Raw genomic sequence first — 25,172 nt, 5'->3', positions numbered from 1 at the left:
CAATATTGAGTACTGGAAAACCTTAAGTGTACATTTAGAGTACTGAATTGAAGCTAATGGACTATCAGTAATCTTGTGTTTCAATTCATATATGCACCACAACATTGCTACTCTTAATAAACAATAAAACAATACTTTTTTTCAGATTCATACGTCTGTAAATGATTCTAAGACCGTACACCATTGCTGTGGTGCGTATCTGCTACGTTTTCTAAATTATTTCCTACCGTATCGTGCATTTTTTATCCGCACGTACGCCGATGCGGCCCTTATCTGGAGCTCTGATTGCCCTTTTCAACCGCTGTTTGCATCAGTTCTTGCCAGCAGCTGTCATTGATCAAAAGGGCAGCAAATGTTATCGAAGTCCCCTTGATATGTGTACATGTGAATGAATGACAGGGCTAGATCACATTGGGGAAACCATATCCTGAACTGCCTCCTCAATAGAGTGAAACCCTATTAATCTCATCAACTTGTTAATCAAGACACACTTTCAACTGGTTGGGAGGTGGTTGTGATCTAGATTTACAGGATTACATTTACATCAGTTCTGAACAGCTGCTGTCAAAAAGCAAAAATGATAATTTTTCACATAAACTTAACAGGTCAAAGACTGTCAATATCTGACATAAACTTAACACATCGAACAATGTTTGACAAGAACCATGTTTGGGTATGTCTGATGACAGTACAGTCGTCTGGAAATGTCATGCCATTCAGGACATCCAGGCTACAGCAGACCAGTCTGTGACCAGACCATAGTGAGAGAGACTGGGCAAATGGGTGGCAAGAGACCAGGGTAACACGTCTCAGCCACCCACCACATCATTCTTACCTGCCCTTATAAGCTCAAGTTTACACAACTGACACACTTGGTCTGTACATCCTGGTGCAAAAAGGGAGACAAATGTCACAAACAAATTAAAAATACATTGTTTTTATCATTGCATGTAAATAGCATCACTGAGAATTTCAAGTTGAATAACACAACAAAAATCACTAGTAATAAACAACCATATTTATGTGCATGGTTACTGTGCAGCAAAAAGAGTGCAATGGGAATATTATAGCTCTATAAATCACTTGTAGCCATAGGCTACAGCAGTGTGCAGGCATCATGGCAGGAGATTAATGATTATGGCCACCAAGCCATTGACAGCCCACATATTATAGCTGGTTATACACACGCTTACATCTATACATCGGAATGAGTGGATTAATTGTGTAAACAAGCCAGAAAATCACTGCACGGGACGTCCCATTAAATTGGCCCCTTCACAAGTAATCAAAAACAATGAAATGAAACAAATGGAATGGCAATGATCAAAATGGAGGAGTCACTTCCCATGATTCAAGTGTTGGTCATGTGACAAAAAGGGCTTAACTTGTAGCGTTACAAATGACATGACATGACTGTCACTCTTCATATCGGCTCCGTAACCTGGCAGACAGCATGAGGCGCCTGACCAACTTATTTGTCCTGACACTGATCCCAATGTCAAGAGGTCAAGGTCAAACACATGGTGGATTCTCCCAGACTATGCATAGTTTCATTGGAAGCTTCAGTTGGAGTGTCACTTATACACGATTATACCAAATCTGACGATGATTATGAGAAATTCTATATATTGCAGGTGTGAATGTGTGCCCATGCCACAGCTGGACGTTAACAGGGTAACCCTTGCATCATGCCCGCAGACTGATGCACATTATAACTAGTGGTGTGACGATTCATCGATATGCATCGATCCATGAGCCGCAGATACAGTGAATCGATACAAAGTTTTACATTGTCGTGATATCCCGATACGATACTTCAAATGGGCAACGATACATTGATGTTTTACTTTGAATATTGCCGAATCGCGATACCTGTCAAGAAAGACTTACTTTTGTTTGATGATAAAAATATATGCATACTTATTTTCCCTTCATAAGTTTCTCAGAAATTCTTGTGTCAGAAACGGTCAAACGCATTTTATCAACATTTACGTGTATAAACTTAATTATCTCATTTCCGATTGAACATTGAAAAATGCAGGCGGAATTTGACAAAATTCTTTTAAATGGTTTTGTTTTGATCTTAAGGTGTTTTATAGTTGGTGGTAGAATTAACGATTTTAGTATCGTGATACACATCATATTGCCACTCTTGTATCGGGATTCGTATTGTATCGCAGCTTCAGTGCACAATACTTTGGCAATATCGTCGTGACTAAAATTTTAGTATCGTGATTTATCAAATCGCAGGTTGTATGCCAATACCAACACTAATTATAACATACATGTGAAAATGTTGATATTTTCAAGTGAAAGTATCCTTCATGAATACAACTACCACATGAACAGTAAAACTACCCCTACTGTACTTCACATACATAGTTATTCATGAATATTGGTTTGTATTTCAAATGAAATACAAAAATGTATACGGCAATCAAAGGCAAGATGGGATTTTGCAATAAACATTTTTCTGCACTAGCGAACGGTAAGCACTTTAGTCACAAACTTACTATTTCAAGCAGTTTCCTATTGTAACAAACCAGCCTATCTTTAATGATCAAATGCAAGCCTCATGGAAAAGCTCTATTTCTACATTCAAAAAGCTGCTGTCTGTAGAGCCAGTGCTGTGATTGTACTAAATCCCTGTTGTTTTGTCTCACGGATACCTGTAAACATATCCCCATTATGCTTAAAGACTGATGTTATCACTGAAACAAAGAACTCCCTGATCACATTCACCATATTATGACTCTCGGTAGAATTTGAACACATCGCAGACATTCAAACGTATCTATTTGCACGCTCAAGTTGATCCGACAATAAAATAATTAATGAGGCAAGGACACAAGTGTTACAAGCAGGCTCTTAGCAAGCCAATTCTTTTCATGTAAACCCGATAGGTTGCAAAGCTTTATTTAGATAGTATTGAGGGTTTGCCCAGCCTTTTTAGCAACAATCATGTGCAAGCCCTGGCTTTTTTACAATGGTAGCTACGCCCCTGACATGGCCCAGTTTGTCGCGGACTGCCCCTCCATGGATGTTGTCAAGTAGATATCCATTTACTGGATATATCACTGCTCCCAAATGTATACATGAACTAGAAGGTAGCAAACAGTATCACCTTATCAAAATGTACCTTCCGGCAGTTAAATGTTTCACACAAAATCTTTTATTGCATCTGAAGATAATTCTGTTGGTTTAACTAAACGACTTTTCAATTCTTGAGGATAGGCCTAAAAAGATATGTTGTGGTTCCGATTACCCGACCGACCCTTGAATTCTGGGGCCAATCGGATTTTTTTAAAGTGGTATGAATAAAATAAGCTTTCAGATACCATTGTTTTTTTCCCAGCACCGACGGACATCCATTATTCTGATTGAGATAGTTGACATGATGGCTGGAATCTTGATTGAATAAACAAACAAATACACATTGATAAATATGTTACTAGTTCGTACTTTACTTCTAAAAAAAAAATTTTTTTTAAATAAATAAAAAATATCCGACCTACCTACCCTAAATTTGAAAGAGGTGTAATTAGAACCACAACATTTTTTTATTTGGCCATAACGAACATGACACAACATGACAGTGTATGATGGCGGCCTGGATGTAATGTACCACTGCATATCATCTACAGAGGGCTGTCCACAAATCTGTGGCATGTCAAATATAATGCAAGTTAAGCTCCAAGCATTAAATATGTCATGATACAATCCTCTATCTATTATCACAGTATAGTTTTAGAACCCTCCAGCGCTGGGGCAACATGGCGCCACAACCAGTTCCGTGTACACTTTACTGGGTTTGTTCTTGTGTCAGAGGTGTAGAAGGTATTTCACCTGGAAGGACAACGATACAATAACATTACCAGAGAAGTGGTCAAAACATGACCTTGATATTCTGTGTTTACAATATCCTTTAATATCATTAATATGTGATAAAGTTCAAACTAAACACAGTGTTTTTATAAATAATATATATCTAACTTTAAGTAATTCTGCTTCACCTATATAATTAACCTAAGTATGGAATATAATTTGTACATATTGTACGTTAGTGTTAGTGGTCGTGTATGTGTATATATGTGTTCACTATGTATCTATGGATCTTACAAGCTGTATATAACTTTGTATAAAGGTGTAGAACAAATGTTTTACTTGTGTATCATACAAAAGTGTGAGCTAAAATGTCTACGCAAGTAATGTATATAAGTGTGGGATACAAGCCATACTTATGTATTGGTTGTATGGGATACAAGTGGTACCGATGTAGTCTATGAAAGTGTGGGATACAAGCCTTACTTATGTATTGGTTGTAAGGGATACAAGTGGTACCGATGTAGTCTATGAAAGTATGGGATACAAGCCATACTTATGTATTGGTTGTATGGGATACAAGTGGTACCGATGTAGTCTATGAAAGTGTGGGATACAAGCCATACTTATGTATTGGTTGTATGGGATACAAGTGGTACCGATGTAGTCTATGAAAGTGTGGGATACAAGCCATACTTATGTATTGGTTGTATGGGATACAAGTGTTCAATCCTGGTACCATAGTCTATATATGGGATACAAGCCATACTTATGTATTGGTTGTATGGGATACAAGTGGTACCGATGTAGTCTATGAAAGTGTGGGATAAAGCCATACTTATGTATTGGTTGTATGGGAATGAAAGTGTGGGATACAAGCCATACTTATGTATTGGTTGTATGGGATACAAGTGGTACCGATGTAGTCTATGAAAGTATGGGATACAAGCCATACTTATGTATTGGTTGTATGGGATACAAGTGGTACCGATGTAGTCTATGAAAGTGTGGGATACAAGCCATACTTATGTATTGGTTGTATGGGATACAAGTGGTACCCGATGTAGTCTATGAAAGTGTGGGATACAAGCCATACTTATGTATTGGTTGTATGGGATACAAGTGGTACCGATGTAGTCTATGAAAGTATGGGATACAAGCCATACTTATGTATTGGTTGTATGGGATACAAGTGGTACCGATGTAGTCTATGAAAGTGTGGGATACAAGCCATACTTATGTATTGGTTGTATGGGATACAAGTGGTACCGATGTAGTCTATGAAAGTATGGGATACAAGCCATACTTATGTATTGGTTGTATGGGATACAAGTGGTACCGATGTAGTCTATGAAAGTGTGGGATACAAGCCATACTTATGTATTGGTTGTATGGGATACAAGTGCTACCGATGTTGTCTATGAAAGTGTGGGATACAAGCCATACTTATGTATTGGTTGTATGGGATACAAGTGGTACCGATGTAGTCTATGAAAGTGTGGGATACAAGCCATACTTATGTATTGGTTGTATGGGATACAAGTGGTACCGATGTAGTCTATGAAAGTGTGGGATACAAGCCATACTTATGTATTGGTTGTATGGGATACAAGTGCTACCATGTACTGTGGTCTATGAAAGTGTGGGATACAAGCCATACTTATGTATTGGTTGTATGGGATACAAGTGGTACCGATGTAGTCTATGAAAGTGTGGGATACAAGCCATACTTATGTATTGGTTGTATGGGATACAAGTGGTACCGATGTAGTCTATGAAAGTGTTGGATCAAAGTCATACTTATATACTGTACATAAGCATTGGATCTAAGTGGTACTTACGTACTGTACGTTAGCATGGGATGTGAGTGGTACTTAAGTACTGTGTGAAAGTGTTGGATCAAAGTCATAATTATGTATTGTAGGCAAGGGATACAATTGGTACTTACATATTGTATATAGGCATAGGATGCAAGGGCTAAGGAAATGATGACTACATATCCGAGGTACTGCACAAAATTGATGAATTCCTGAAAGCAAATAACACAAAATTGTTAATATAGTATATACTAATGCACCTTCAAATGGTTTACACACTGTCTGACTGTTGTACACAATGAGCAAGGTGTGAAGACAGCCAACCAGCTTCATGACACATACAAACACATCAGAATCACAACACATACACTAAACTGCAACACCTGACCTCAAGACTGAAACAAAATATCGAAGTGGTAGATAAATAGAAACACTATAAGTTGAACCCTTAGACAGGATAAACAACAGGAACAGCAATGTAAGAAAAAACTGTAAACAACATGGTCGCGATTACTGGCAAAAGACAAAATGTAAACAATTTAGCTACCCCGAGTACAGTTAAAGTGGTCACCCAATAATGATGAACTACAGATGTCGGTATTGTTTGACAATGTCTTTCTAAACTTGATAAAAGAAAAGAAACTCATCACATGTCTGTTATATGGCTGCTGCCAGTCACCCATGCATGTGTGCATGCATGACTATGTGCATGAGATGGTGTGCTGTGAGAATGTGTGTGAGATGAGGGGGGTGGGGGTGTGCGAGATGAGGGGTGTGGGGTGGGGTGTGCGAGATGAGGGGTGTGGGGTGGTGGTGGCGGACTTTAAACTTTCTTGTTAAGAACATGACAGTAACCTGACTCCACGTTGGAGCAAATGGGGTCGTATGTTGGTAATATCACTACGTCTCAGTGTGAAAAGGGAGATAAGACTTACGTGATACCAGCCATACAAGCTACTTCTCTTGTCAACCCAACAAGCACAGGTATGTGGGTATGCTGCTGACTAACCTAGAAACATAATCGGTTTAAACCGGGATTCAAACCCATGACCACAGGTTTCAGGTATGCTGCCAGGTAAGGGTCATGTCCAATGAAATGTCTTCTCTCCAGCGTATTGAACCTATCAGGACTACTCATAACAACCCATAAAGACCAGTGTGGTTCCGTCAAGGTACTAGTTTAAATGATGTTGTTAATAGGATTCCTCCACAGGCTTCCACAATTTCCAGGAAATGCACCAGGAAATGAAAAGACCAAATAAACAGCAATCAACCAAGAGATAAAAAGACATCCCGTGACACAGATACCTGTTGAAACAAGTCTGTCTACATCCACGATGGAGACCCTTCCCCTTGATCACACCACTGCTGGTCTCTCTCATCATTATGAAAACACATTTAGCACCTTTATGGCTCTTTATGGAAATTAAACATGAAACAAATGGTAAAACAATCCACACAAATGGTTAAAAGGACACCAAACTGTATGATCCATTCGCCACAAATAACGTTATAATGGGATATTCCGCTCTAATGCCATATCCGTGAGTCATGTCGGCCGCATGTCCTGTCAACTGATAGCACAAGGGACAATAAGCCAGCCTCCTCATTACGAGTACTTATCACTAGATGACAACAGGACACAGATCACACCTGCCCAGGGAGGGGCACCTTGGCATAATATTCACCTTCATAACACACCATTAACACATCCAAGACAGTGTCTCCATGTGCACAAATAGGTTGGGTTGACACAGAAACAGCTGAATGCCACAGTTCACAGTGCGACACCCTTCACTACACATGTACCCAACATGCATTAAGTACAGTCTACACTCCACTGTGGTATAGTTTACTCAATACTATACTATTCACACTTTGCTTAGGATCAAATCATGGATTCAACAGAAAACTTTGATGTGGGGTCAAATTTGGTTTAAATATCTAAGCTTATTGTAAGCACGAATCCTAGGTTTCAGTATGTCACTGCATCTTGTGGATCCCATACCTGCTATTGACAGGTGTTGTTTATTTCTCAATGACTTGATCCATGATTTGCAAAATGGTTGATTGGTGCCATGAAAATCAATTTTATGGTTACTCGTGTATCAAGTGCATAGGTTAGATTAAAGTGGTTGTTTGCCTAAAGAGGGGTTACCATATTATTATTTATCCAGTTTTAAATGGATACAATTTCAAATTAAAAATCTATGTTTAAGTAAAGTTGTGACTTTTTGTGATCCTTAGCAAAGTGTGAGTAGTATTACTGTATATATGAATAGAGTCATTACGTCTGTGTATATCATTACACTGTATATCATGTATAGAGTCATCTTGAACTTGTATATCAGAATGCCATATTGTTATAATGTCCCAATGTATCATAACACACTATGGTCATAATAATAGTATGTATAATAAAACACTATAAAGTAATCATGAAAGTATGTATCGTAACACATGCAGTCATAATGGTAGTATGTACATTACACACTATATAAAAGTAGTCATAATGACCCCGTATATCATAACAAGATACATATGCCAGTAGTATAATGTAATCATAAATAAAGATATATATACCGGTATAATGTCTGTGTATCATTGGACATAACAGTCATAATGACTCTGTATATCATAACAAGATATATATATAGTAATAATGTCTGTGTATCATTGGACATAACAGTCATAATGACTCTGTATATCATAACAAGATACATATGCCAGTAGTAATAATGTCTGTGCATCATTGCACATAACAGTCATAATGACTCTGTATATCATAACAAGATATATATGCCAGTAGTAATAATGTCTGTGCATCGTTGCACAAAACAGTCATAATGACTCTGTATATCATGACTCCAAATTGAGTCATAACTCCTGTATATCTGCTTGCTGTACATGATATGGCAGACGTTTGGTACATACTTCCCATACTGCTGATACCTCCATACCCAGAAACATTCAAACAGCATTCCGATACAAGTCAACAATGAGAACCTCACACACGACTTACTAAACACTGACACATATCTCTCAGCAACATGAACAAGGGCACATTGTTCAGTGTTTCCATGCAATATGAGACCTGACCAGTCTATTACTCTCTTCACAGAATAGTCAGGGATTCTCTGAAATACATCAAATTAGTTACCAGTAATAACTGCATGTTAATAATGACTGGTTGGGATCTCATTCAACTGGCAGTGCAGTAGGGCAACAGACAAGTTCAGCTGAAAGCTTTGCCATCATGTATTCATGCAATGTTTCAGCTCCTCTGCATACTTATCAGACAGAATATTGGCAATTTCCAGACAGTGTATTATGTTTTAATAGGGCAGCAGAAAGTTGTGGCTTATATTTACAGCATGACTACACAGCACCTGTTGCTACTTTTGTTACAAGATGGGTTGAAATGCAGAAATTGTAGAAACTGTAGAAATTGCAGAAGTGAAATTGTAGAAAGCACCATGGGTCAGTGAAATGTAATATCCCCTCAGTCTGGTGTCCCATACACTTGTGACAGGTCACTTCACATAGTGTATACAAGTGTTTAGGGAATTGTCCTTTTTACATTCAGATTTTCATGAGTTGTTTTTGAGATATCCGCACCAGTCCTATACGAAGAAGTACATGTCTTTCTGGTCACAGTACAGAAGGGAATTCACATGTGATTCATTGTGAATGAGTGGGTGAAATTTAAGTCGTACTCCCCCTACAGCCCACACAGACACTAGTGCTGTAACGGTATGGCAAGACAGTATTGTACTGCAAGAACAATGTATTGATTCATCAGCCTTGTATTGAGATACAGTACTGTACTGCCATATCGATGCATTGTGTCATGAGCCTAAATACATTGATATAGCAGTACAATACTGTATCTCAGTACAAGGCTCATGATACCATACATCGATATGGCAGCACAATACTGTATTGCAATACAACACTCATGATACAATACATGAATTTACAACATCAGAGAACATTACATTAGAAGCTATAATGATGTAACAACATGAGAAATAATGGAAATTGTTCAAGAACCAGTTCAAGCAGATTCTGTTGTACTTCCTGGCTGGCTATACAAGCAGAATCTTCCCATGCCTCCAAGCCATTACGTTTCTCTCCTACAATATCCCATTTTCTCTGCCTCAAATAATTGAAAACCAATGATTAACATGCAACAGGGGAGAGGATACGAAGTGAGGAAATATAAGTTATCACACCCATAATACCGGGATATGTATCGTATCGCTGCCTCAGCATCTCATTACTCCTCTAACAGACACAGATACTGAGCATTCAAACCAACCCACTCACTACCATTGATGTGGGGCTGGAGTCATTCTGGTAACCTTTCTTCAGGTTGTTTGTACAAACATCCTGAAATTTTATCAGGTCTCTTGTAACTGCCAACAATGAGCTATATGATGATGACATGATGAAACAGCTGGTGACTGACTCATTCATTGATGGCTCACCACATCAGTCCCCACACACAGCTTCTACAACTGTTTGATGTTGTCTTCATCCTCACTGGGTGTGTAGTGTGTGGCAAGTGGGAGTGGTCAAAAGAAATACAATTACTGTTCAAATCAGGAGATTTGCATTTACAGATTGTCTTTTGAAGTTGTCCTGCTTGAGTCACGACCTCCCTTGACAGAGTGAGAGTGAGGTGAGAGTGAGGTGAGAGTGAGGTGAGGTGAGGTGAGGTGAAATTGGGTTTTACGTCGTGCTTGAGAATATTTCGCTCATATGACGATGGTATGTCATGGTATGTCAGTTATGTCGTGGTATGTCAGTTATGTCATGGTGTGTCAGTTATGTCGTGGTATATCAGTTATGTCATGCTACGTCAGTTAATAATAGGTATGTCAGTTATGTCGCGCTGTCATGTCAGTTATGTCATGATATGTCATGGTATGTCAGTTATGTCATGCTGTCAGTTATGTCGTGATATGTCAGTCATGTCAGTTATTTCATGGTGTCAGTTATGTCGCGTGGTGGTATGTCAGTTATGTGATGCTATGTCAGTTATGTCGTGGTATGTCAGTTATGTGATGCTATGTCAGTTATGTCGGTGGTATGTCAGTAATGTGATGCTATGTCAGTTATGTCGTGGTATGTCAGTTATGTGATGCTATGTCAGTTATGTCATGGTATGTCAGTTATGTGATGCTATGTCAGTTATGTCATGCTATGTCGTGTTATGTCATGTATGTCAGTTATGTCGTGATATGTCAGTTATGTCATGCTATGTCAGTTATGTGATGCTATGTCAGTTATGTCATGGTATGTCAGTTATGTGTTATGTCATGGTGTGTCAGTTAAGTCGTATGTCAGTATGTCAGTTATGTCGCGCTATGTCAGTTATGTGGTATGTCATGTTGTGTCAGTTATGTCGTGGTATGTCAGTTATGTCATGCTGTCAGTTATGTCGTGATATGTCATGTCATGTCAGTTATGTCATGGTGTGTCAGTTATGTCGTGGTATGTCAGTTATGTGATGCTATGTCAGTTATGTCGTGGTATGTCAGTTATGTCGTGGTATGTCAGTTATGTCGGTTGGTATGTCAGTTATGTGATGCTATGTCAGTTATGTCGTGGTATGTCAGTTATGTCATGGTCAGTATGTCGCGGTCAGTTATGTCGTCGTGGGTGTGGTCATGTGATGCTATGTCAGTTATAGTTAAGTCGTGGTATGTCGGTTCATGTGGGAGGAGAGCCTGAAGGTCACATGTGTGTAACCGATAACATACAAGATCATGTGTACATCATGGCCTACGATACACAAAGTGAGATTTCTGTTGGATGATCTCATGAATAATCTTTTGGCAAAACAAAAGAAAAACATTTCTCCTTACCCATATTTTATCTATACATACAGCTACCACGAGGTACTGTAAGAGTTGCTGCCCTTGGAGGAGGCGCCAAAACAGGATGATGCACCATGTGAACCACGAATGTAGCGTTGACGTCTGGAGTGCCTGAAGACGAAAGATAGTAATATAGTGATAAGAAATTGGAGAAAAAATTATTATGGGCTTTGTTTGTTTGAGGTTTTCTGCTGCAAAATCTAATCCTCATCACACGTGTTGACTTCAAAGGCACTGCATAGCCATGAATAGAAAGATCACATGATCACATCTTGTCACATTCAGGAATCACCATCTTAACATGTGCAACATTAACTGTAAAGTTTGTACAGATCATGTACAAGAACATCTGTATCGGATCTTTCTGTATCTGCCCCCAAACCTGAAACTTCTAGATAATGTAAAATTATTTCTTTACAAGGTCGATTGTAAGAGGATAAATGTTTTCAAATTGATTTAGTGATTTAGAAAGCTGTGCTTGTAAATTTTGTAGTACATTCTGATATAACTGCTGAGATATATTCTGCTGAGTTTGCAGAACCAAAAATGTTCACTCAAATCAGACTAATGTTTAATTCTCTGAATATACATAATTTTGACAGAAACAAAAACTCCATTTAAGCTGAAAAGGCACCAGGTGGGAGATTCAGAACCTGGGGACAATCTAGACTTGCTGGATTCAGGGTTATTGCATTACAGAAAAGCCTGGATGGAAGGAAAACAAATATGGATCAGGGTCTGTGAGACAGGCCAACCAAAATCAATCAACAGCTTAGTGGCCAACGTGCTGAAGGCAACTGTGGTAGACAAGATGGATACAGTTGTCACAGGGAGAACCAGTGCTAGTTGACATAGAAATCTGAATCTAGAGCTTGTTTGTAAAAACAATTACCTGCCTCACCTACCAAATGACATGCACCCTTTAACATCTGTCTATTGAAAACATCATGTACATTATACTTTTCACCTGAGCCTATGATCTCACATGTTATATGTATCTGGGACACAGACATATGCAGACTTATCTCAGGTGTACCAGGTGTACATATAATTTATATCTATATCAGGTTTATCCACTGAAGTATATATATCAGGTATATTCATGCAAGTGTATCCATGGAAGTGTATATATCAGGTATATCCATGCAAGTGTATATAACACATATATCTATGGAAGTGTATATATCAGGTATATCCATGCAAGTGTATATAACATACCGGGTATATCTATGGAAGTGTATATATCAGGTATATCTATGGAAGTGTATATATCAGGTATATCCATGCAAGTGTATATAACATATATCTATGGAAGTGTATATATCAGGTATATCTATGTAAAGTGTATATATCAGGTATATCTATGGTAGTGTTTATATCAGGTATATGTATGGAAGTGTATATATCATTTCTATCTATGTAAGTGTATATATCAGGTATATTTATGGAAGTGTATATATCATTTACATGTAAGTGTATATATAATTTATATCTATGTAAGTGTATATATCATTTATATCTATAAGTTTATATATCATTTATATCTATGTAAGTGTATATATCAGGTATATCTATGTAAAGTGTACATATCATTTATATCTATGTAAGTGTATATATCATTTATATCTATATAAGTTTATATATCATTTATACCTATGTAAGTGTATATATCAGGTATATCTATGTAAAGTGTATATATCATTTATATCTATGTAAGTGTATATATCATTTATATCTATGTAAGTGCATATATCAGTTATATTTATGGAAGTGTATTTATCATTTATATCTATGTAAAGTGTATATATCATTTATATCTATGTAAAGTGTATATATCAGGTATATCTATGGTAGTGTTTATATCAGGTATATCTATGTAAGTGCATATATCAGTTATATTTATGGAAGTGTATTTATCATTTATATCTATGTAAGTGTATATATCATTTATATCTATGTACGTGTATATATCAGGCATATCTATGTAAGTGCATATATCAGTTATATTTATGGAAGTGTATATATCATTTATATCTATGTAAAGTGTATATATTATTATATCTATGTAAAGTGTATATATCAGGTATATGTATGGAAGTGTATATATCAAGTATATCCATTGAAGTATATATATCAGGTATGTCTATGGAAGTGTATATAACACGTATATCTATGGAAGTGTACATATCAGGTATATCTATGTAAGCATATATAACAAGTATATCGATGGAAGTGTATGTATCAGGTATATCTATGGGAAAGTGTATATAACACGATATATCTATGGGAGTGGATATATCAGGTATATCTATGGGAAAGTTGTATATAACAATTACATCTATGGAAGTGTATATATCCAATAATTTTATCAGTGTACATGTCAGGAATATATAGCAGGTGTGTACGTATACGTTGGCACCCTCCTCAAGGGTGATATGGATTTCAATGCTCGAGCCGTCAGGTGAGAGCGTTGTATCCATATCACCCGCACGGGGTTGGGGGTGGAGTGTGTGTTTTTGCTAACCTACTTACACCACGTGGGCGCCAAATGGACTCGTCCATTGCTTGTTGCACGTGCTTTTCCTGCACCGTCATGGTTGTTATCCACATATCAACCTCTGCACATGCAGATAGAAGGTTGATACACAGAAAATCAACCTGCCAGAACAATGGACATAACATACCCTAGTGGTATAAGTCATATCTAGTCAGGTGTACATGTCAGGTGTGTCGATGTCATATGTCTACTCAGGTGTATATCAAATATATCAATGCTAGGGGTGAAATGGTACGCTCTTACCACGGTACGGTACGTATTGCGGTACAAGAACTTCGGTTCGGTCCGTTTCGGTTCGGTATATGAGATATGATTGTAATGCAGAAAATTGATAACAAGAGCCAAACCTTACATTGTTTAATAACATAGAAAGAAATAACCATAATCTTTGTTATTTTGAATGAACAAAACTGTCATTTCATGACAAGATAGAAGAATTAACTGGAACCTTGGAGCTCATAGCGTCTGTGTGGCAAAATAGCAAGTAGCCAAGTATGATTTAAAGTCAGTAACATCCCATCAGCATTTACTGCAGTGAAAAACCAAAAACAATAACACACAAATCAGATCTTGTTGAATGTGATTGTTGATGACATATCATAGATAAATAAATCAAACAAATTAACACAACACCGTGGTCATAAGACTGTGTGGCTGATCATTGTCCTTGGTCTAAATCAATCATTGTCTATCTCTCGTTTCAGTCGGTTAAACATTTAGAGACTTTCCTCAGTCATTGGGAAGTACTGCTACACAATCTTGGCACATTCAAGAAATTTGCTTTATTCAGTTTTCAGATTCATTCAAAATATCTTTTAAAGTTCACTCAGAAATGTATTTCTGAAACAAACATGTTTTACCTTGAGAATGCTGATTTCTCTTTTTATTGGTCGTTAAATGTTCATTGTTCTGATATAGCTTATAATGAGTTGGTGAGAACTGGGATGGGAAGCCACCAGATCCATACCCATAATTGCTGTTATCCCTCACCATAACGCCAGACTTCGGGTCCATGGATTGATCCCCCGAGTTATGAGACACCAGCGTTATACATAACTACTAACCGGGAATAAAGGCCAAGTCAAACTATATTTCCATGGACATAACAGAACTGCTATTGCGTGTATTGCAGTCAAAGCTATATCGTATCATCAGAGGTGAAAAAACAAACTTTGTAAATGAAAATAATATGTGTATTGGAAACCTGCAATCAAATTCAACATCACTAGACATGATAATTCAGTTGTCCTTCCTGTTATGCTATCTGTTATTCAACTAAGCCGGAAATAGCAATCAGCTGTGTACAAATGTTTTGCTCCAATCTACCGGTGATTCAGTTAAAAACGATCTGAAAATATAACATGAAAGAGTTTCTATTCCATTACCAGAATAATTTATATCTCAAGCAGTTATTTTAACAGAGATAATATATATCACTGTGGTATTAGTATTATGCATGTTTTCTACGAACATATTTAACATAGTAATTAACATAGGTTCAGCACTTTGGGTTACGTGGATACATTTTACTCATGAGACAGTCTGACAAATCACCATTGACTTCCCGCGGTACCTGCCACTTTGATTGTAAAAACAAAATGTTGGCCATAAATAGTGAAATATGACTTCAATGAGTCAATAACGTGGATCTTTGGGTGAATGGATGACAAGGCAAGGCAGTAATCTGTTCCTGATTACTGAGAATAATGTGAAATTGGTGCTATCGCGGTGGGCGCGAAAAGCGGACCCTTATGAACAAGGTAAGCGGAAGTGGTACTCGTATAGAATGAGGGGATGCCATTTCACACACGTTTTCTCCGATGTTACTGTAAACAATTTTAATGAATGAAAATGGGATTAAATTTAATCAAATAAAATAAAATAGAGGAATATTGTTTTATTATGAGTTTTCTGACATCATACGTTTTTGGATGGCAGTGTTTACTCACGCAATATAATGCGATGTGTTGCATCACAGCAAACATCGTAACTACTCAGCTGATGGCATGTCTTTATGACAAAGTTGTCTTTTATAAGTTGTTACGATGTTCCGCTGTTCATCTGATTTGAAATAACTGAAAAAGAAACAGAACCTAGCTACTGATCTGGTTTCTGCAGTTGCTGTCTTGCTGACTTTAGAAAATGTTTAAAATGATTAATAAAACGTCGGTACGAAAACACCGAATTTTTGGATTGCATTACGGTACACTGGACCGAAGGCAAAATACCGCGGTTCTACTAATACCGTGGTATACCGTTTCACCCCTAATCAATTCAGGTGTATAGATCAGGTATATCTACACAGGTGTATATCTGTATATATCAACAAGAGCTAAGTCACAGCAGGTAGAAAAGAAACAATCTATGCCACCATACTGGCCCATACCCACTAAAAACTAGGTTTCTTTAAAGTACAGTTTAATGGCTTTCATGTATCAATACAAAAAATGCCAAGTCATTCCTGAGATTTGTTACAGTTCACTATGAACTAACACATGGCAGGCATGCTTGACTGGTGCGTAGTCAATACCAAGGCGTTCATACAATACTGTAGGTGAAGGGGTCTTGGTGTAGGCAGTGGCACAGTGGAAGAGGATGTGATAAAACTATAACACCCACAGGTCCTACAGTCTGACCTTGATGTGATAACCCAGCCCGCTGGTCCGGGTATCGATCAATCAATGGCATTCAACAGCACAGGTGGCCACTCGTAAACTAATTGTACTCAGATTGCTGCACAAATATTTGATTGATTGACCAAATTGATCTGTCAAACTGAGCACTGTTTCAATCGATTTGGTTACTTTCTGTGATAGTGTAACTACCCATGAATAACTATCCCTGTCCGTGCGGAAAGGCAGGGTGATACTGTAACTATCCTGTTTGTAGATAATAGTAAACAAGAGGACACTAAAATATGTTTACTTATGACAATGATGGTCAGAAAACAATTCTTCTTTTTCAGTATTTTCTGGAACAAACTACCATTAAAAGAAGAATTCCCAGCTGGCAGTTAAGTCAAGCCTGTCAAGCGAGGAACCGAACATGAAGATTCTGTCAGGATGCACCTAGGTTGATTCATACTGGGACGGAGGGTTTGTGGGTAGATGGGCAATGAATCAGTTTAAAAGTTAACCAAATTCATTCACGTGACAGGACCCCTCTCCACTATACACGACATATTCGGGTCCCAATATCCGGGTCCCAATACCTGCGACTCACTCATGTCTAATATGACAAATCAATAACACCTGCCCTGACTGTACAGGCAGAAAGCCATCATATACCGATTATGACGTGCAATATCATAATTGGCAATAGACACTCTGTTCCCACAGGTCAATGATGTAGTCGCCATTGATTACCTGCCATTTCAAGAGGACAGCAATGAGGAACGTACAATCAATATGGCCACCTCACTACAGTGTGGCAGGGGTTGTTCTCCTTTAGTTAAGATTATCCAGCTTCATCAATGCCTCTCCATCAAAGCCAACAACAAATAGAATAAACTGGTCATCGATCATCATCTCTGAACATGCAGCTCCCTAGCTTATTACCAAAAACGTTTCATATTCTTTCACAAGCAGTCCATGGTTATTTAATCCTCAAGTTAAAAATCTATAATAAACCAACCTCCTTCTGGTACTAAAACCCCAACTATCAAAATTCAGCCTTTTGACCTTTAAGATCAATACATTCCTCCTACATGAACACCTGTTGATAAGACTTAATCCTTACAGCTTGGGGAAACCATTCTTGGATGGCTAGTGACACATGTATGCTTCTTTCATTGACATTATTGCATGGGACTGGTGTTTATGATTATCTGGAATCCATGTATCGGGTGTGTCATCATCAGTGTTTCTGTGAGGAGTCTGTCTGGATCTATATCCTCTCCTACATACATCAAGAAATATTTATGAACAAATGAATGAATTCAAATGTAACGTGGGTGCAAGATGGATTTGATTAATTAGCATGAATACCCCACTCAGACACATTATACTGACTCCGAACCAACCAGTCCTTATTGTACCCATTAATGCTGAGTGCCAGGCAGTGACCAACAGGTACCATATTTTAATGTCTTTTGGAATGCCGGGAATATACGGGAGTTGAACCCATGACCTTCCTCTCTCCGGGCAGACGCATTACCACTACGCCATCGTGGTGGTTCTGTGTTGTTACATAGTAGGCTGGCTGATGTGGGTGGTAGTTTGAGTGCCTGGCAATGCCTTGCCTGTGAGCTTGGGCTTAGGCTGGCTGATGTGGGTGGTCTGTGGGTCGAGTCTGTACCAGACAATCCAGTGATCAACAGCATGAGCATCGATCTATGCAATTGGGATACAATGACATGTGTCAACCAAGTCGTCAACCAAATCAGCAACCTAACCACCCGATCCTGTTAGTCGTCTCTCCTGACAAGCATGTGTTGCTGAAGGCCAAATCTAACCCAGATCTTCACAAGCAATGTGAGGACATGTTTGAATGCAGTGTAAAGGTGGAAGGATATAGGATAGCTTTGGGTGGGTTCGGGTGTGTGTGTGTAGATGTGATGTGGATACGATTTGTATGTGAATCAGGTTTCTTGAAACCAAATGACATTTATAAATAGAAGTTTTAGGCCAGTTTAACCTGTTGCTATATACTATTGCTGTCTGACATACAGCCATGATGTACCTTTAGACGAGGACCTGATTTCAAGGGATGACATTTGAATTGTGTCCTCAAGCCACAACAAGAATAGCCCTAATTTGCCTCTTATTGATGTTGCTCATAAGTCTGGAGATCATGCCCTCGTCATAACGCCAGAAGATAGAAACATCAAATTCCTTCCTCACGGCTCTAACACATCCGAGATATTACAAAGACGAACAAAGACAGAAACCATGAAATCAGTTGGAAGTATTGAATCACTGACACATACACAGACCATGTGACTGCTGCCTGCAGCGACAGTCCATGGAGTTATCAATCCTCCCGAGAAGGTCACGTCAGTAGCAGTCAGGTATTACACATGAATATCCATTAGTTGTGACTATGTCTGGTAAGGGACGATCCTGACCAAATCCCATCAGGAATACTAACAGATTACAACTATTAATTATTTATGCTGTCAATTTCACTAAAACTGTCACATTACATTAGTTGTTTGAGGTATAGGATGTACACAAAACACAACCAGTACACTTCAGGATCCATGGGTATTTGTCATAGTTAAGACTGGTGCAGTATAAACAAGCATTTACATGGATTATTAAAGTTCTTTTCACCACTTTGCCAATGTCCTGAAAGGATGCATGGTTTTGGCGTTACGCCCTGCTAGTTATAGTCTGTTTAAACCAAGTCCTCCTCACCGTCCATGTGTGACAGCCAATCAGCATACTGACAGCAATAAGATGACAACATACCTGTAGTGTTTCCCCAAGGCATTTTTAGCAGGGTGCCACGCCCCTGCCATTTTTATTTGGACTGACTGACTGACTGAGTTTAGTTTTACGCCGCTTTTAGCAATATTCCAGCATTATCACGGCGGGGGACACCAGAAATGGGCTTCACACATTATGCCCATGTGGGGAATCGAACCCGGGTCTTCGGCGTGACGAGCCAACGCTTTTATCCACTAGGCTACCCCACCGCCCTTTTTTACTTGGCACCCTGCCCTTCTTTAATACAATAATTGATCAACACTTGGTGTTTTTTATTTTCTATTTTATGTTGATATTAAGTGAAATAACTGTGCTCTTTGAGTCTTTAAGAATCATTCTGCAATGTATGCATGAGGTGAGGTGAAATTGGGTTTAACGTCGTGATTGAGAATATTTTGCTCATATGACGACGTGCATGCGTGTGTATGTGCGGCTGCGTGTACTAGCCCAGACTTAAGCTGGTTTTATAGTGCTAGCCCACTGAGATACCATGCCGCAGTGAAGCATGAATACCCCACTCAGACACATTATACTGACTCCGAGCCGACCAGTCCTTGTTGTACCCATTAATGCCGAGCGCCAGGCAGGGACCAACAAGTACCATATTTCAACGTCTTTGGTATGACGCGGTCAGGGATCGACCTTCTCGGACCAATGTATGCATGAATAACAGAACATAATACTTGGTAATTTGTCATTACATTCCCTTTTTAGAATATGGGCTCCTCTTTTGAAATTTTGGGGTCCTGGGGGAAATACTAAACTGGATGCACACTTCAGGATCCATGGATTATGAAAGTCCCCTCTCCCCCCAATCGCTTGAAGAGATGAGTGGTGTTGTTACGCCCTGCTAGCTATAGTCTGTTTAGACCGAGTGCTCCTCACTGTCCATGCGTAACAGCCAATGACAGCAATCAGATGACAACATATACCTGGCTGCACATAACATGAAAGTGTTGACTCTGGAACAGTATTCTAGTTATATCATTGTGTCCATGAGTTAGACAAGCTCAAAGTGATACTGATCTCAGACATTGAATTTGGTGCCAGTGAGCACATTCGCTTGAAAATGGTATAAGAAGCGTCATATACCGAAACGTTGTGTTTGTGAAAATAAAGAAGTTGATCATCCATAAAGTTCTGTCATCTCAATTCCAAACTTAACAATTGACACTGACAACTTAAACACTGAACATTCATACCACACACTCACACACAAATATATATTAGTTAATTAATTAATTAGCTAGTTAGTTAATTAGTTCCTGATTGTTTCTGGGATATCATGACTCACAGACTCGCATTAGTTAACAATAGGGATGAGGAAAGTGGAAACCTGCAGTCAGAAATCATAAACATTTACACAACACATTAGCACGCTAGCATTAACTGCCAACATTAACCAGGTAGCCTGAGTGGACTGTGGACCGTGGACTGTGAACTTGGACACTGATAGCCGTTGCTGAATGTCGCTGAACTTTGGGACACATTGCGAGAATCACACATCAGGGGATATATTACTGGCACAACCAAAGAGGCCATCTCGGAATACAACCTCCTCCCTTCAGGCCGCCGCTAGAAAGTTCCAATTGTGAAAACTAAGAGAGCCCGTACATCCTATATTCCAAGTACCATATCTCTCTTAGTCTTAAACAAATGTGAAGATACCTAAATCAAAGAATTTATGTAAAATTTGTTTGGTATCTCTCTAATGTGTCAGTAGCTCTGCTGATGTAACACAAATTCCTGAAAAGGCATTAAAGTATTATTCTATTCTATTCTATCTCATCAGTGTTCACGAATAGCGTCTGACCCTCTGACAAATCCGGCAGATTCACCAACGGTCAGACAGAAATCAACAACCCGCAGGCCCCAGTGTCTGACTGTATATTTCACAATGACATTGACTGAAGTTGTTTTATGTGACATGTGACACTTGTTAGCTGTTTATAAATCTTATGCTTGTTAATAATTTCAACGTCAATTATAAGAAATATTAAATCTGACATGTGTGTATAATTTTATTCCATGGGTCCTGTGCATTTTCAATGGGTCAGACAGACATCTGAAACTTACAGGACCCAATGTCCTGTGACTTTGAAACACCATTCGTGAACACTGTCTCATAGACAAGGGATATTCAGTTTCTACCAACTGCTTACACACATACAGCACTCATTCATTATATACCTTGATCTGATTCTAAGATAACACACTTGTATTTAGGAACAAAACAAATTTCAAGTTTATTACATATCCCAAACATTAATTGAACAAGGCAGTGACGTGTAACACCGGAGCCACGTGTAGTAAGCGACCATTTACTATCGGTATCTACAGGGAAATAGGTGAGTTCTTATCTTGCCTGATATACGAGTCTAGTGATTGATCTTACTCTCGGGTCACCTTGCAAGTATTTCATTTTGAAACAAACCCATATATTATTTATATATCACATAAAATACTGTCAACAATGGACAGTCACAGAAGCTGTTCACAAACCTATGTTAAAACTGGCAGGAATACCTATGTTAGAGCTGCATAAATAGCTACATTGGAGCTAAACAAATATCTACATTGGACTTTGGAGCTGTACAAATATCTACATCAGAGCTGTACAAATATCTACATCAGAGCTGTACAAATATCTACATGAGAGCTGTACAAATATCTACATTAGAGCTGTACAAATATCTACATCAGAGCTGTACAAATATCTACATTAGAGCTGTACAAATATCTACAGTGGAGCTGTACAAATATCTACAGTGGAGCCGTACACCTAGCTACATCAGAGCTGTACAAATATCTACATTAGAGCTGTACAAATATCTACATTAGAGCTGTATAAAGATCTACATCAGAGCTGTACAAATATCTACAGTGGAGCTGTACACCTAGCTACATCAGAGCTGTACAAATATCTACATTACAGCTGTACAAATATCTACATTACAGCTGTACAAATACCTGTGTTACAGCTGTACAACTACCTACATTAGACACAACATACACTTATTGTGAGATACACAATAAATCTCGAACTCCTCTTTTCCTTCATACAAGGCATATATTTAGCATTGAGAATGAGGTCAAGAAGTCTGGCTGTTGTGGAGTGAGGCAATAAGTACAGAACTAGCTACATGAAGAATCTCCCTGCCTGGGTAAACTGCAACATCTTGCAATACCAATGCTTGCTTTTGGAATACCTATCCATGAGTTTGTTGCTGTGCACAGGCACATGGGAAAATCAATAGTTTGGAAATTGATGTATTGATGCACGGTGAGGTAAAATGCTCTGCTGTGCATCAGCTGCTGTTTAACTTGAGGATGTCAACGACTGTTCTCTAACAGTGCAGATGAACATCAGGACATCTGCTACAGACTAAGAAGATTGAGTCACCATGACGTATATCCTGCGGGGAATCCCCTCTGTTGTTCCAGACCAAGAGCTTGGAAACTTGTTATTTTGATCAACAAGTGTACAATCACTGCTGGAGAGTGTTAGACAATCAGAACAAGACTCCACTCTAGATGAGGTGAAAACTACACAATTAATGCTTTGCTGTGCCAGTTCCTCTGGTAATAGTATAAATACCATCATCTGTCTGTCACTGTCAGAATGTGGCCTTCTCTGTGGTATTGATCAGCCCAGCTGCTTGAGTGGCTGTCTGTCATATTAGATGGCTATTTTTAGACCAGACATTCCGGAGTATCAGGAAACTATAAACAGGAAGTCAAAACAAACTGTATGATTATCACAACAATTACTAGTTACATGACAATGGTCGCAACAAAATTATTAGCACATCCACAGGGACGCAGAAAAAATATAAACTACAATAGGTTATCCCTGAGTTTGCTACTAGCTGGGTTATGGTTTCATTTGCAATTTAATTACTGTAACAATTAATATGATGATGATACACAATGCAATAACATTATTAATAATAATATTTAAGTGTCTGGGACCCCTGAAAATTGAGTATGAGTCCCAGGGACCCTCAAATACAGGACTCGAGATAAATCTCTGTAAGTTGATATCATCAGTTCAAAACCTACTTTTGCACCTCATCAAACTGTTTATCAATGGCATTTTCAATCTCACAGTTTAACATGGGACTGACCATTTTGAATGCCAGTACGCATTACAGGAAATCAGGTTTTGGATGATAATATAGTTTGTGGCTTAGTTTATGGACCCAGGATAAATGAAGGAGAATTACTGTGACAGCCTTGATAGTGTTTTAGGAGATCCGGCTATCAGGTTTACAGCTGTACATGATGTTTACTGATTTATTGAAATATAAACTGAAATGATGTAAATGTTGTTATGTTTTAAGTTTAATCAGATCATCAAAAGATATGGACCCGCTCATTTTCATAAAGACACACCTAAATTATCTGTCTGGTTCCCGATGACACCTTTGAAAAAATTGCACTTCTATCCCTGCATTGTCATCCTCACTGAAGATGATCAAATATGACATCCGTTAATATCCTCACTGAAGATGATCAAATATGACATCCGTTAATATCCTCACTGAAGATGATCAAATATGACATCCGTTAATATCCTCACTGAAGATGATCAAATATGACATTCGTTAATATCCTCACTGAAGATGATCAAATATGACATCCGTTAATATCCTCACTGAAGATGATCAAATATGACATTCTGTTATTATCCTCACTGAAGATGATCAAATATTACATTCGTTAATATCCTCACTGAAGATGATCAAATATGACATTCTGTTATTATCCTCACTGAAGATGATCAAATATGACATTCTGTTATAAACCTCACTGAAGATGATCAAATATGATATTAGGGGTGACTATTGAGGGAGAAATAACTATTGCGATAGCGATAGTCTATTGGGACCAACTATTGCAATAGTATTTTCTCCTTGAATTGTCTCAAAGTTATTTCCCGAATGAATGTATAGTTTATATGAAATAAAAGCAAGCTGAAGTAGTCTCTGTCTCTTTTGATAACTGACAAAAAACTTGAAACCCAGATCAAATTTGCTAAGAGGTAACAGGGGTGGATGACACTAAATCAAAGTGAATGAATCTCGTACTTCCTGTATTTTGTGCTGTGCATTGATCAACGGAAGTCAATTACTAAACTATTGACAGCCACACATACTATCAAATATGATATACTGCTATTATCCTCACTGGAAATGATCAAATATGATATTGTTATTATCCTCACTGGAAATGATCAAATATGATACACTGTTGTCATCGTCCCTGGAGATTATTAAACATGATACACTGTTACTGCTATTATCCTCACTGTAAATGATCAAATATGATACACTGTTGTCATCGTCCCTGGAGATTATTAAACATGATACACTGTTACTGCTATTATCCTCACTGTAAATGATCAAATATGATACACTGTTGTCATCGTCCCTGGAGATTATTAAACAGGGCCCTGTTCCTCAAAGCGATCGTAGCGCTAAGATGATCGTAACTCCCATACTTTAACATAGACTTACGACAGTCGTAGCGCTACGATCGCTTTGAGGAACGGGGCCCTGGATACACTGTTACTGTTATTCTCCTCACTGGAAATGATCAAATATGATATTCTATTATTTTCCTCACTGGAGATTATTAAACTTGATATACTGTTATTATT

General features: G+C 38.2%; 1 protein-coding gene across 1 annotated transcript in view; it reads right to left on the bottom strand.

The window, feature by feature from the left end:
- Nucleotides 1-219: 219 nt before the first annotated feature.
- LOC124272727 (ceramide phosphoethanolamine synthase-like) overlaps nucleotides 220-25,172 on the bottom strand; it is a 31,404-nt gene continuing 6,451 nt past the window's right edge. The window contains exons 2-4 of the mRNA XM_046707932.1: nucleotides 11,513-11,635; nucleotides 5,771-5,851; nucleotides 220-3,846 (exon numbers count right to left, since the gene is read on the bottom strand). Coding sequence (XP_046563888.1) covers nucleotides 3,823-3,846; nucleotides 5,771-5,851; nucleotides 11,513-11,635 — 228 coding nt within the window. The 3' untranslated portion in view covers nucleotides 220-3,822. The remainder of the gene's footprint in view (nucleotides 3,847-5,770; nucleotides 5,852-11,512; nucleotides 11,636-25,172) is intronic.

Source organism: Haliotis rubra, unplaced genomic scaffold (assembly GCF_003918875.1).
Source record: "Haliotis rubra isolate DU_JTF1 unplaced genomic scaffold, ASM391887v1 Scf172, whole genome shotgun sequence".
NCBI lineage: Eukaryota > Metazoa > Mollusca > Gastropoda > Lepetellida > Haliotidae > Haliotis > Haliotis rubra.
Note: the sequence above shows the minus strand (reverse complement) of the source record. Positions and strands in the feature narration are given on the sequence as shown.